Here is a 15,795-nt window from a genome sequence, read left to right on the forward strand (position 1 = left end):
TAGTTCATCATAAATAATAGCCTACTTAGTCAGTGCCAAACATAGTGATAGCCTTTCTATCGTAACAAGTAAAGGTATCGGAGAGTTTCCCCCTTTTTTTTTACCTGAGACCGCAGGTAACAGCGATGATGTTTGCTCACCTGTGCTGCCAAGCAGCGGAGACCAGAAGCTGTGTGGTTTCACTGTAAGTTGAACCTGACGCAGACTGCAACCTGTCTGTAATCGTGAGGGACGCTGAGACGGGGATATTAATTGGAGTGCGGACACTGTGACAGACAGCTTGGAGATGACCAGAGACTGCAGATAGCTTAGATGATCAGGCTGCTTCCTGCACCGGCGTGACCTGCTTATTCCCGTGAGGCTGACAACGTGAATGAGTGGAGATTACTTTCTCCTTTTTGAGCTGACTCAGCAGCTAAGCTATTGCTACCACTGCCCGAATTAATGTATTGGTAAAGTGTGTGTTTGCAGTGGTTGCCCTGAAATGACAGAATGACTGTGGTAGAGAGAGAACTGTTTTAGCATTTTGCCGCAGCAGGATGATTGGTTGAGAGAGGTTGTGCCCGAATCTGGTTGGTTAATTACCGTACTTAAAGAATAAACGCCCATTATGAGCTGATCACCAGAGCAGGTAGACAGAGGAAGTAGTTTAGGTTGAAGTGAAAGGATGAATGAATTTGTGAATTGTGAATGAATTAGAATATAACCAGTCTTCCTATCTGAACTTACGCTGAGCTCCATTTTAGTTCAATGCCATTGTAATTACTTTAAATTACTTACAATATCTCTTAAAGACACTGAATATAGGCTATTGTTTGTACATAGGGTTTTCACTTATTCACATAATAAAATAAACAATACATTTTGGAGCTTAGTATTTTATTCAAGCGAGTACACACACACACACACACAAAATCAAGCTTATATAATTTCACATAATAACAATACACTTCCTGCACCTCTAGGAATAAAGTCCTTCAGAGTGATGAAACTAAACAGTAAGAATCACAAACAGTTACACTTTGTTTATGGGAACTTTCATATTGGCCAAGATGCACAACAGTTGTTGATAATTATAGCATTACACGTTTTTCTTTCATTTCACATTTTATATTTATTAAAAACATATTAAAAATAGCAAAGAAAATATACAAACAGACAAAGAAAATAACAATGAGAACTTCATTTTGTTGTGTATTTTCTTTAAGTCCATGTTGGAAAATGGTGTAGGATGAAGTGAAAAAAACTAGTCCTACCCCTTTTTCTTTTTAGGCTTCACCAATACCTGAGCTTTCAAAATAAAATCATAGAATACAGTTAACTAGCTAAGCAACAAAACACAACAACAAATAGAATATATAACTCACATCAGCTGGTAGACTAGGAAAACTCAGGGAGGGCTCATTGCATTTAAAGAGACACACACCCCAAAACGGAGCGCTCTGAGAGAGCTGGTTCATACAGGGTCACAAACCTCCTCTGGTGCTTGATTCATGTTATATTTTGACCAAAGCACAGCACAGATGTTTCATTTAGACCACAGGGGACTGTTTGAAAAGGTACAAAAGGGGTATAATGTGTCCTCTATAACAGCACTTTCACTTTATATTGAAATTGATTGAGATTTGGCAGTGGACAATATTACAAAGTTCTTTTGGATCTAAACATCTGTATTTATAAACCATTTTCACTCTTGAGGTTTACCTCATATCAGTTCACATAAGAAACCTGTTTTAATGTGATAAGAGTGAACATCTCAACTTCAAACAGCGTCTTTCCATTTTACCAAACTATTAACAAACAAACTAACAAGTAGTTACTTAAACTCAAATCTGTAAAGTTTACACCAATACTAGGAGAATGTAGACATAGCCGGTGTAATAACATCAAATATATATTACCCTGGAACTGAAAATAGTCTTTGACCAATGTCCTTTTATCCAATATGAATAATGTTTGATAAAAAATATAGTGGCCTGCTGAAAAGAGCAGTTAAATATCATGTGACCTGTCTTTTATCGTTATTAGAAACAAATGAACTGACCACTACAGACACGGAAAGAGAGATGTCATTATTCAGTCTGACTGGAACATAAAAAGACAGCATAACCCTGCTGTGTCAGATAAGTTATCTGATAAACCGGATCAGAAGATATGAGCTAAGAAATGTTCACTCACTCACCAATTCACAAAATACTCTAAACTATGTACATCCCTCCTTAAACAGTGAACACAGTTTTCAACTGAGCTTTACCAAAAGTTAAGTTTCAGTGTGAATAGAGCAAGTTATTTTCTTTTCATTCAGTGCTTAGGATAGACAAATTGTCTGAAGACAAATAAAGACATTTGATCTAAATACAGGACAAAGAGAGAACAGGACAAGGGGGAGTGGGAGATGTAGAAGAGGTTGCTCACCAGGCTCAAACAGGTGAAGTTGTGGCTCATGGTTTGCTTCAGCCACAGGGGAGCCTCTTGACTTACAACTCTTCACTCTACGGTGGGCACGGCAGAATGTGGTGAGCGGCGAAAGCGGCAAACGCTCAAAATCAGGTCGTATTGTCCCATTCGTTTGTTTTTGTAGTATAGGGTCCATATGATAACACCAATGATGACAAGCAGAACAACAGCAAATAGAATACCAACTATAATGTATACGATGTTGTTGGCTGTGAAGAGATGGGTAAAAAAAAAAGGGGGGGAGGGATTAAACGTTATTCAACAAAAACAGCCACAACACAGAGGTTCCACTGATGCCACGATATCAGATTTTAAACAACCTGTTTCCATACCACAGCAACAGTCACAGAAGTCCTATGCACCCAAATTTCTCGTTTTTAATGACTAAAAATTGCAGCAAAACTCTTGCACACTGTTGAAATGGCAGTACTCTCTCTCTTTAGCTCTTGGCAGCTGTGTGTTAAAATGTGACTGAAGATCTGTCTTTTTTTTTTAAGCTTTGGTACTTTTCGATACTATCTATGATTAAAATAATAGTGTTTCAAAACACATGGAATCAAAAAGTATCAAAGTATCACATTTTTAACAACCTTACAAAGTGAAGTGTTTCCATGCGTTCCCTGAAATATTTAAAACATTTTAAAAAAGGATGCACTGTTAGAATAATGACTTTAGCTGTTGTTTGATAGATACTAATGGGTTATCATACTGTATACTCATTAATTTTTCAAGCCCCCTCGTTTGGAAGTTGGGAAATGATGAGGCTTTCTTAGATTTCTAACATCTATTCAATCAGAAACCTGGAACCCAGCAATAAGTCAAGATAATAATAATGGAAATTGTCATTAACAGGCTAACAGAATTAGCATCTTGATAATTGTAACTATTGTATGTATTAGACTTCACAGTGTTCAGTAAAATAGATTGTGAAGTTAAGAGAAGATAAATTATTTTTTTATCATCTTTTATCGTTTTATATGTTAGAGTTTAGCTAGACCATTTATGCCAGTCATCCATGATGCAGCATTAACCAATCTGAGCAGAATGTCAGAAGAAAATGGCTACTGTGTGAACGTGATCTATGCAATGATCCCTTCTGCTGTCATGTTCTCACCTGAAAGTAACATGGCTTTTCAGTATTTCTGATTTATTTCATTTAACAATCACATCACTGAAGAGAGGACATGTAAAAATGTAAAACTCACCATGGACTTTCACATGAAACTCCTCAGTGAAGTTCCAATAGCCGTTGCTGACAGTACAGGTGTACATGCCCTCATGTTCAGCAGCTGCAGATTCAAAAGTGAGGATGCTGCTCCAGGAGAGGTGAAGGCTACCCGATGGAAGCGTCCAGTTGTATGAGGGGCTCGGGTTTCCATCAGACGAGCAATCCAGTTTTAGCTGGTTTCCTTCATTGATGGTGATCAACCCTGGATGTTTTGACACCTGTAGCTTAGGCGCGTCTGTGTTTTAACAAAATGTGGGTGAAACATAACACGTCATAGGATTAAATGGGAGCAATTTTAAAATATATACATATTAATTTAAACACATATACAATGAGTTATAAAGGAGCAGTGTGGGAGGATACCGCAACATTTTCTCCTATTTCTCCTGATTTATTCACTACTCAGGCATTTGCTTGATATATTTTTTCACAATTAACTGAATTCCTTTATTGACGGACACAGATCTATTTAATAGCTATTTTTGTCAAACATTTGACTGTACAAAAGAAGAGGATGAAGCCTCAGTGTCTTAAACGCAATGCCAATGTGGACGTGCCTCAAACCTGCATTCTTCTATTGACCGAAGAAGTCAGTGTATAATGTAACTCTATGAAAAAATGAGACTACCTCTGACTAGGTTTAATAAACCTATGGTCTCATTTGCTCGTTTCATGTCTTCTTCAACACTGAGAGATGATCATTTGGTATTTCCTGATTCAATGTTAGTAAAATTCATGATTCTCTACAACGTGTTTAGCTTGTGATTGAGAACTTGCTACCATGTCCGATCTTAACTAGAACATAAGTGTAGAAATGACTATCTTACCCCTTTGTTCAAATATGGTCACTTCCTGCTTAAAAACTAAGATGGCAACAGCCACAGTGCCAAATTTGAGAATTCAACATGGTTGCCCACAAATCAAAGTTAGACAACACTTGACAAGACTCTACAGTTTGTAAATGTGAATGCAGAGTTGGTTAATTCAAATGTGCTGGGTCATGATTACAAACAACTGGTTTTGCATACCAAGTAGTCATGTGACCCATTGCTTCAATAATTATTCAAGAAATTGATGAAAATCTATTTTTTTCATAACTGAAAAAGAAGATTTTTGTTATCAGACTCACAGTATACAGTGGTAGTCATGTTTTGAGATATCACCACTGGAGGGGGCTGTGGTCCTTCAGGTCCCAGGACAAGCTCTGCTGCACACCAATACGCAGCACCATCTTCACGTTTAAGGGGGACGACGTCCACAGTATAGGAATGAGTCATTAGTTCTCCCCCATAACTGTTTAGAACCTGTACTTGACCAACAACTGAATGTCCTCTGTAGAAGATTGCCTTGACTTTTTCAACAGGAGCAACATTATGTACTGTACACTGCAGAGTGTACGGATGAGCCTCTATCAATGGCCCGGTGTGGTTAGTAAAGCTGATGGACACCTTATCTGGGGGCTCTGTGGAGACAAACAGAAAGAGAGCTTGGGTTGAATACATTAATAGGCATATTATTTTGTTTCTCAATGATACAATTGTCACACAAGCAACAGTATTCTGTTCATTTAGTTCATCAGCAGGTTTACTTACTGTATAAGGTTAGGGGCAGGGTGGTACAACACTGGACATCAGGATCAGAAACATTCTCAGCAGCCTTATTGTAATAGCACTGGAGACGAGCTGTCCATTCAGTTAAATTATCAGTATTCCAGGAAATTGTGGTTCCGTTTATTGTTGCCTTTCCCACAGAATGCTCTAAGTTAAATAATTCGTTGAGGCATTCTTGCTGACATGCATTGCAGATCACAGACGCTGGGTCACCATACTTGACGACAAGCCGGGATGGAGTGAACACAGGTTTATCTTTACAGTTGAAAACTGTAACACAAACAAGAAGAGTGAAGATTTGAGAACAATGTAAAACAAATGTCTAAATCCAAAACTGTAATTTTGCTCATATTTATTTAAGAAGCCATTCAGTGTCTATCAACCATAACTTATGTTGTTATAACAGTGTTTCTGTCTGGTCTTTTAATGTAGGCCAGTTTTTTTTTCTTCCTGATAGCTCTTCCTATTTAGTCTACTCTGTGGTCTACTGTGGGCGGCAGTAGCTCAGTCTGTAGGGGGTTGGGATGGGTTGTTGTTGGGTTGTCTGTTGGGTTGGGAATCGGAGGGTCACCAAGTCCGGAAATTGGTCTGGTAGCTGGAGAGGTACCAGTCCACTTCCTGAGCACTGCCGAGGTGCCCTTGAGCAAGGCACCTAACCCCCCCCCACCAGCTCAGGAGCACCCGCTGTGGGCAGCCCCCTCACTCCGAGACCTCTCCATTAGTGCATGTCCATAGGATCCTGTTTGTGCATGTTTGTGTAGCATGTTAACTAGACAGAGTGTAAAAATGAATTTCCCCTCGCAGGACCAATAAAGTATAAATTATTTTATTATTATTACTCATGGTGTTTCCAGCCAATCTCATCCATCTGTAAACAAACACAGTGCAGTCCTGCTAAACCTGCACAAGCCTAAAAATGCTTTAATTTTACATTGCATTTTTAATGTAGGCCTATTTCTAAATATAGCCTATCATACGTGATATAAATGCCTATAGGTTCTGTTTTTTAGGTCAACATCAACAATGGCAATAATGGCAATAAGCCTGGGCACAAAAACACTAAGGAGCCCCATAGCTGAGAGAAAGCTAAGAAAATATTCAGATTATAAGAAAAAGATATGTTTTAAGTCAATACAGTATCATTTGCACTAAACATTTTGTCTAAAATGTACATCCGGTCAGAAGTGGGCGATATGGGAAAAATATCATATCACAATTTTTTTTCATACTGTTCTTTAGACAAATTTGCAAGTTACTGACCAGTTCAACCAAACTTATTTCCCTTTGTAATGTTTTTAAATGCACAAAAACTGCGCTGACAAGTTTAATCTATTTGAAAAACATCTTTGTAGGATGTCTGGAAGTCTCCCACCCAGAACAGCTTTAGCAACAGAAATGTCTTTCCCTCGATTTGATCGATGTTTATGCACAATTTGAAGGCTTTCCTCACCACTTTGAAATTAGGAGTTAGTTATGTGTCCTCTTTTTATGCAGTGATGCATTCATTTAAAAACATGTAGACTTCGAGTTCTTGTGTTTCTGTTCTATTTTAGCCCTACAGAGTTCCTACAGCTGTAGCTACATACAGGCTCTGCAGCCTTTGTTGTTTTTTATGACATCATTGGACTAACTTTAGTTTGGTTTATACATAATCAAACATAATACAGAATGTGTTCATTCTGTGACACATGATCAAAGTAAGTTTTACTGACAGAAGAGTTTAATTCATAGAGGGGGCGGGACATTGTTGATTGACAGACAGACAGTCACACTGCGGTCAAGCCAGCCACTCCTCGAGTTTACACGGTGAAGTGAGCCGCCCCTAAATTTGAAGTGCCCACGTATTCTGATCTTTATGGTAAATGCTCCGGACTCCAGAGCGAGCAGGAGTAACAAACAGAGAGAGCGATGACGTGAAATGCTAATGGCCAGAGGGCGCGGTCACACTGGCCATCCGTACCGTGCTGTACCCAAGCACGATTGCCCTCCCCCCCGCAGCGCCGTTGCCCCGCCGTTGTCTGCGTGGACTCGGCCGCGCAAACAACGGCCCGCACATCGGAGAACAACACAGCGCATGACAGCTACTTTGTGTCTTATATTGAGTCGTGTTATTCAGATACAGCCATGAAACTCTGGATTTCTCCATAATGAAGGCTGTCAGCATTGTGTACCCGCGTGCTTGTGCTCGTGCATAAAGTGTACCGTGCCGAAACACACCTCTCCGAAGTGTGCCAAAGCCAAGGAAGTGTACCGTGCCTGAGCACGATACGGAGCGGTCACACTGGTCAAACGAACTGGACTTTAGCATTGAAGCCTGCTTGGGCACGGTACGGATGGCCAGTGTGACCGTGCCCTAAATGCCTAAGTCTTACCATAAAACTGGACTAAACAGAATACTGTACAGGGAATAGCTTCGGAGGTCGGGGAAGTTAGTGTGAGAATAATTCTGCGAGTCTGCGGTAACTTCCGTTTTTCAAAATAAGGTGTTCACAAAATATTTTCTTACATAAGTAGACAATGATTCTGATATGGTTGGACTAAGTACTTCTTAGACTAAATGCACAAGTAATATGAAGTACTTTTACTGTGTACTTTTGGAGAAATCCACTGTCAAAGTCCATAATAAAGCACTATAATGACTTTTTTTCTGACTTTGATGTCTTGTAAAAACAAATTATTCCATAAGTACACAATGATTCTGATATGGTTGGACTTAATACTTCCTAGACTACATGCAGCTGTACTATGAAGTACTTTTACTGTGTACTTTCTGAGAAATCCACTGTCAAAGTCCCTTATAAATCATGAGTCTTCTTTTTTTCTGACTTTGATGTTGAGGAGCTGTGCAGTTGTGCAGATATGAGCATGATTTGCAGTCTAAAACAGAGTGCAATGTAAACAGAAAATAGTCCAGTGAGCGTTAATGTAACGCATCAAATCAGTTTCAGCCTTCACATTACTGTCATGTATTGAGCTGAACTGTACTTTTGGCACAAACCGGTAGCACTTCTATACAGAGATGTTCCTAAATTAAAATTTGGTCTCAAAGGCTGTATGTGCGACATTTTACACATACTGTAAATATAGCAGAAATTCAGTATATCCTCTGTAAATATCGCTGTGAGTGTCTGACTGTCTACAATGAGTGTGACACCCAAGTCCCCCCGTCTGTGATGTTGTCTGAGCCGTATCTACACCGTGTTTACATGGATGGGACGGGACGGCCGGCCGGCTCATCCCCTTGCTTATAAAAGTTGTTTGTAAGTGAGGGACTATAGAAAAGAAGAATAACATACTGTACTCACTGCTTATTTGAATGTCACGTAAGCATTTTTAGATCATGGTAATTTTGTGTCAATTTACATGCAATGTGAAGCTACAAGCAAACAAAAGAGTGCTACCATTAGCACACTAACAGAACAATGCAGCTCGAGTTGTTTTGGTTTCATGCTGGTGCTCAAGGGCGACATCTACTGGATCAAAAAGTCGCATATTCTTCCTTTAATGTATCATAAACATAAGCAATGTCATAAAAATCATACCTTTTAGAATACACATGCTCAAAAGAGTCAAACACATTAAATTATGCTATTCTAAAATAATTTATTTTCGAATAGTTAAGGACGAGACCTCTCGTTCAGTATTTATGAAGGATTTGGAGGGCCAAGGTCTTTGTTAGTTATAGATGGATGGATCCTCTATTGTCATTGCAGATCACTACACAATGAAATTCAGTCCAGCCTCAACCCCTTGATACTTTAACAAAATATTTTTAAATAATTCAAAGATATAGAAAGTAAGCAAGTTTATGGCACATATGGAAAAAAAGAATGCTTGAAATTACAAGGATTTTCACTAAATCAAGAAAAAGAAGCTGTCATGTGTTACCAGAGATTGTACTCTTTCAAAAACCAACCTCTTCTTCATCATCATCATCATCATTCCCCCCACAAATTAAAAAATAAATGCATATGCTCAATAATGATATTAGATTTAAGTCTTCTCATGGGAGATAGGAGCTCAGTTGTTGAGTACATAATACAATTACATTATAAGGAGTTGGATTTTATTGCAAACATGCTGCAAACAACAACTCCAACATGCAAGGGTGAACAATTGGGATTGTGCGCTTTGCAGTTAGGGCAGAAAATAAAACACTTAAAAATGTCATGTGGTCTTACCAAATAAAGACATGTGAGCGCTTGGGACAAAACGTATCTCATATTTTTAATTTGATGGCTGTATTTTATTTTTTATTTGTTTAAATCTTTGTTAATATTTGTATTGGTTCAAATTTGAAGAAAAAAGATAGATGTATATAGTTGTTGGTGTTCATAGTCTTTGTAATTTCATATGTATATTCTAAGAAAATGTCAATGTTTATAATAAATGTAAAAAAAATGTCAATAGTAATTTTTTATTCGTGAAAGATTATTAATATTTGAAAAATGCTTGTATGTGTGTTTATTGCAAAATATTAAAAGTGCAACATGTAGCTGTGAAAGAGCGTATCAAATTGGTACTGTCACATTCAAAACACTGCAGAGCTGTGCAGTGTAAGGGAGCTTGACGGTGGATTTCTCAAAAAGTACACAGTAAAAGTACTTCATAGTACCTGTGCATGTAGTCTAAGAAGTACTAAGTCCAACCATATCAGAATCATTGTCTACTTATGTAAGAACATATTTTTTTTTATATGTTTTTCCCAGGAAAACACCTTATTTTGACTCGCAGTATTATTCTCAAACTAATTTCACCGACCTCCGGAGCTATTCCCTGAACAGTATTTTGTTTGCTCCCGTTTCATACACGTGTATCTCATAGCCAGTTTTATGGTAAGAATTCGGCATTTATCACTTTTGCCTGGAAAAGGAGATTAATAACGGGTCAAAATCAGGCTCTCTCTGTCTGTTACTCCTGCTCACTCTGGAGTCCGGAGCATTTACCTTAAAGATCAGAATCCGTGAGCACTTCAAATTTAGGGGCAGCTCACTTCACCGTGTAAAAGCGAGGAGCGGCTGGCTTGACCGCAGTACAGTCACCATGGTTACTCACTCTTACCTGCCTGCTGCTTTGTAACATCGTTTAGCCTAATCCCTACAGATTCCGTTATCACAACAGGTGAGCTTCTGGTGGAGAGGCTTGATAAGTAACTTTTAAAAACTGAGAGAGAGCAGAAAACACCGACAGCAACATTTTAAACACCGGGGTTATATCTCCACTGACTGTCTGAGCTCCGCCCTGTCTGTCTCTGACTGTGAACGTCTCTCCGTGTCGCTATCTGAGATGTAGACTAATCTTAACTCTGCACACTATGCAGATAAGTTAACTGTTGCTCACAGCGTGTCGGTTTGGAAAAATATCAGAACAGTTGCATATAACCGAGATTAAGTTGTTTTTGCGGACTTTACTTTTAAGTTTCGTTTTCGTTTTCACCGCTGCGGAGCAAAAGAAGGAGTGTGATCTAATGTGATAGAATAAACACATTAGCCTGGTTCTACGATCTCTCTGCTTTGGCAGATCGTCAGCAAGTTAAAATCCTTTACGATATAAGATCGTTATATCGCCCACCACTACATCCGGTCACAACTAGGTTTTAAGAATAAAAGAGAGTGAATAGGCTATATTTTAATGACAGAAACATAAAGAAACATGCAATAAGAATATAAATAGCCTACGCAATAATATGAGGGACAAAAAATGACTAAAGAATAAATAAATAAATGTTGGGAGAAATGCATACAATAATGTATAGGCTAAATAAATGCATCAGTAAAGATATATATATATATAAATAAATGCAACAATAAATATAAAAATTAATATATGAATAAATATATTCATATATTTATGTATTTCTGTGTCCATGTTGTACAAGGAAAAGTACATATGTAAATTAAGTGGGCCGTCGTAACATTACTGAAGTAGGATTGGTCAATTTTGAAAAACACAGAAGCAAATTTACATATATACTTTTCCTCTTACAACCTGGACACAGAAATAAATAGATGTGTAAATGTAAAAATACAGAAATAAATTAATAACTCAATTAATGTGGAAATGTATGCATTGATACATATATAACTGTAGAAATACACTAATAAATGAATAAATACATGTAAAATATATAAATAGCCTTTTTCATTAACAAAGTGTATTTATTATTTATTCATTGATGTATTGTTTTCAGCATTTATATATTTATTGATGCATTTATTTAATTATAAATTATTGTATGCATTTCTCCCAACATTTATTTATTTATTTAATATTCTTATTTATACTTTAGTAATTTTTTGTCCCTCATACAATAATAGCCTACAAAACATAATAGCCTATGATACCGTGTTTGATAGCAAGTCTACCGGAAGCACAACAGAAGGCAAACGATCAGACGAACAGATAAATTACATTTCTGAAAACTTACCACAGCCCGACGCGTGGAAGTCGAGTAGAAATGTCATCAAAGACAAAACAAAAATCACTTCACAGAAAAGCATTGTGTGTTTCCTGATGGTATTGGAGGTAAATTAACGGAAAGGTTAACCCTGGAGCGAGAACAAGAGTGAAAGTTAAGGCGCTGGACAAACCCCCCCCAAGTCCACTCCCTGCTTTTAATTTTGTTGAGATGACCGAGGTTACTGTAGCTTTTACAATCACGTTACTGTTTTGTGGGAAGGACTGGGACATGTACATCAGCGACGTCCTCAGGCTGATCTTATTTTTTTTTTTAAGGACTTTTTAGAAAAGCTATGACCCCGAATGAACTTATAGCCCTACCCACCCACCGAGCTTCAGATAGTCTACCATTCAACATGAAAACACTTGCCCACAGCATGTTAAATTTCATTCTCATTTTCTGTGTGGATTTTTCAAATGACACTAAAGTCTGTTTGAGAAGTCTTAAAGGGGGCTGGTATGTAGGTTTTGTTCTTTTTTGATGGTTTGGTAGCTTTTGAAGTCCTGCTGTGCTAAGCTGCTTGGGGGGTTATTTGAACATGATGATAGTTTACACATTTCCAGTGAGAGTATTCCTGACATCACCCCAACATGTTAAAGACAGACACAGATTAAAAACTGGCTCAACAGGAAATACACACACACACACACACACACACACACACACACACACACACACACACACACACACACACACACACACTCAAATTCAATAGTTCACCTCCATGTCTTTAATCTAATTACTCATTACCCTTATTAAACTTGTCTGTGCATGTTCTTTCAGAGCTATAGTTGTTTGGGATAAGGTGGAGCAGTCAGGCATGTTCCAGTTCACAGTAATGATGTAGGCCAGCTCTTTGTGGAGATTGTAAGTTTAAACAGTCTGACACTTGCACATAAACAGAGGCAGGATGAAACAGCAGCTGGCTGAAGATCTCTCACAATCTCATGTGAAATAGGCAACATATAACCAAGCATGTTAACAAGGATGACATCTCTCCAGTGCAAAGATGTCTTCTCTATCTATACATTGACAGAGTATTCCTCTCCATTTCGCCAATATAGATTAAAGTTAAAAAAAACAAAACAAGTATTGTCTTCAAATTAGGTTTTTAATGAAAATAACTGTATTGAAGTCTTAAGATCTCCACTAAATGAGCAATTAAGTATTTATAATAAATTGTCAAGGTCTTAAAAGAAAAATGGAAGTGAAACAATTCTAAGAAGTTGATGTCAACTGAGGGGAAGTTGAACTTCTGATGACGTTTCAGGCTGAGTGTGAAAGGGGATTTCTTGCTTGAGCAGAACGTGATCTTCAGATGAATCAACAAGCACATTTAGATCAGAGATGACAGAAACACGATCACTGTCACATGAGTTAACTGAGGAGGTTGGATTAGAATAGGATTAGTTCATGCTGATGGATACTTTACATTAATCTAACATTTTATTTTTATTTGCATAACTTTAATAAAGAAATGTAAAAGGTATGAATTAATTTGAATGAACTTCTCATGGTTGTCTGGTAATATTATTCCATGCTTGATTTGCTTTGTGAGCATATTGAGTCAACCTGAGCACATCTTAGCAGGTGAATTCTTAAGGTTGCCTTCAGGATGTCACTGTATACTCTATGTGACTAATTATTACTTTAAGTCCTTTATCCCCCTCTGCTGTCCACCATCTGCATTTCATTTTTCGCTAAATAATTTATTTAGTGCCCAAATATCTAGTGAATCTTTTTAGATTGTGAGTCATTGGAGATTAGAAACATTATTAGTGAAACAAAATACAGGCATCTCAGTGGCCATTCAATATGACAGAGTATTGGGTCTTGTTGTGGTTTTCTATAAGAAAAAGAATAGCAGAATATATACTTAAGGAACACAAATCTGAATGCTTCATCTTACCTCTATAACATACAAAACACTATACAGTAATGTAATAGGTTATAATATGTAAATAAATAAAGGTAAGCTACATGTCTCTTTAACCTAAAGTATTAAACACAGAAAGGCGATCGTAGGCTTAACAGTCATACAATCGTTCCCCTATAAAAAATACTACGATGCTTTTATTGTGAAGCACGGTAAAAAAAATACTACGATGCTTTTATTGTGAAGCACGGACATCAAACTTTCCTTCTCGTGCAGGGAGCAACACTTAGCAAACCTTGTAACTAACAGGCAACTAAAATAACATTAATATTAACACGGGAAAGAATTAGCACTAGGTAGGCTAAGCACAAACATGTAATGAATTCGACATGACTCTTTTTCAACTACTGTGTGGCTCCAACTAAGCCGGGGGACAGTTAGCAAGCATGTCGGGGCCGTGACGTCAGCTAATTAGCATTTCCAGAATACGCCGAACCACTAAGCTCTAAACTCCGGCTCCGCGGGAGTTAACAACTTCGCCTCAACATTAAAGAACACACAATGTCACATATAAGACTTCAGGTAAGTACTCACTCTTTTCATTCACGCACAACCAACTTATGAAGTAATTACTCTGCACACTGATGGCTCATCTGTCATCGACTGATGCACACTGCTCATTACTACATGATGTAATTCACTATATGACCAGCAGGTGACACCTCTCCCCTATTGAGCACAATATCATCACATTAAACTGAACAGGAATCAAACACTATTTTAACATAAAGCAAAAGCCTTAACATGTAACTTTGGGGCCTTTTCTACAATTAGCCTATTAGAATGACTGGCTGACGTTTTCCTGGTTAAATGAAGAAAATACATAGAACTACCCTGAGTGAACGTGAAAGTCTTAAAGAGCCCATATTATGCCCTTTTTGGGGTTCGTATACAGTACAGACCAAAAGTTTGGACACACCTTCTCATTCAATGAGTGTCCTTTCTTTTCATGACTATTGACATTGTAGATTCACACTGAAGGCATCAAAACTATGAATTAACACATGTGGAAATATATACTTAACAAAAAAGTGTAAAACAACTGAAAATACGCCTTATATTCTAGTTTCTTCAAAGTAGCCACCTTTTGCTCTGATTACTGCTTTGCACACACTCTGCATTCTCTTGATGAGCTTCAAGAGGTAGTCACCTGAAATGGTTTTCACTTCACAGGTGTGCCCTGTCAGGTTCAATAAGTGGGATTTCTTGCCTTATAAATGGGGTTGGGACCATCAGTTGTGTTGTGCAGAAGTCAGGTGGATACACAGCTGATAGTCCCACTGAATAGACTGTTAGAATTTGTATTATGGCAAGAAAAAAGCAGCTAAGTAAAGAAAAACGAGTGGCCATCATTACTTTAAGAAATGAAGGTCAGTCAGTCCGAAAAATTGGGGAAACTTTGAAAGTGTCCCCAAGTGCAGTCGCAAAAACCATCAAACGCTACAAAGAAACTGGCTCACATGAGGACCGCCCCAGGAAAGGAAGACCAAGAGTCACCTCTGCTGCGGAGGATAAGTTCATCCGAGTCACCAGCCTCAGAAATCGCAGGTTAACAGCAGCTTAGATTAGAGACCAGGTCAATGCCACACAGAGTTCTAGCAGCAGACACATCTCTAGAACAACTGTTAAGAGGAGACTGTGTGAATCAGGCCTTCATGGTAGAATAGCTGCTAGGAAACCACTGCTAAGGACAGGCAACAAGCAGAAGAGACTTGTTTGGGCTAAAGAACACAAGGAATGGACATTAGACCAGTGGAAATCTGTGCTTTGGTCTGATGAGTCCAAATTTGAGATCTTTGGTTCCAACCACCGTGTCTTTGTGCGACGCAGAAAAGGTGAACGGATGGACTCTACATGCCTGGTTCCCACCGTGAAGCATGGAGGAGGAGGTGTGATGGTTTGGGGGTGCTTTGCTGGTGACACTGTTGGGGATTTATTCAAAATTGAAGGCATACTGAACCAGCATGGCTACCACAGCATCTTGCAGCGGCATGCTATTCCATCCGGTTTGCGTTTAGTTGGACCATCATTTATTTTTCAACAGGACAATGACCCCAAACACACCTCCAGGGTGTGTAAGGGCTATTTGACCAAGAAGGAGAGT

The 15,795-nt window shown here is 38.3% G+C and overlaps 1 protein-coding gene across 2 annotated transcripts; it reads right to left on the bottom strand.

Annotated features, from left to right (window-relative positions):
* Positions 1-862: 862 nt before the first annotated feature.
* On the bottom strand, positions 863-11,910 carry LOC132987807 (vascular cell adhesion protein 1-like). Of its 2 annotated transcripts, XR_009675756.1 has the most exons (6): positions 11,723-11,910; positions 5,278-5,565; positions 4,815-5,147; positions 3,663-3,920; positions 2,179-2,666; positions 863-1,979 (listed from the first exon to the last, which is right to left on the bottom strand). XR_009675756.1 is itself a non-coding variant. In XM_061054739.1 (5 exons), exons 1-5 carry the CDS (start codon positions 11,793-11,795, stop codon positions 2,488-2,490), a joined length of 1,131 nt encoding a protein of 376 aa, XP_060910722.1. In that variant the 5' UTR covers positions 11,796-11,910; the 3' UTR covers positions 1,998-2,487. The 2 variants fall into 2 exon arrangements, 1 of the variants encoding a protein (XP_060910722.1); XM_061054739.1 differs by lacking the exon at positions 863-1,979 and having other exon boundaries at positions 1,998-2,666.
* Positions 11,911-15,795: the final 3,885 nt, after the last annotated feature.

The sequence above is a fragment of the Labrus mixtus genome, chromosome 2, assembly GCF_963584025.1.
Source record: "Labrus mixtus chromosome 2, fLabMix1.1, whole genome shotgun sequence".
Taxonomy (NCBI): Eukaryota; Metazoa; Chordata; class Actinopteri; order Labriformes; family Labridae; genus Labrus; species Labrus mixtus.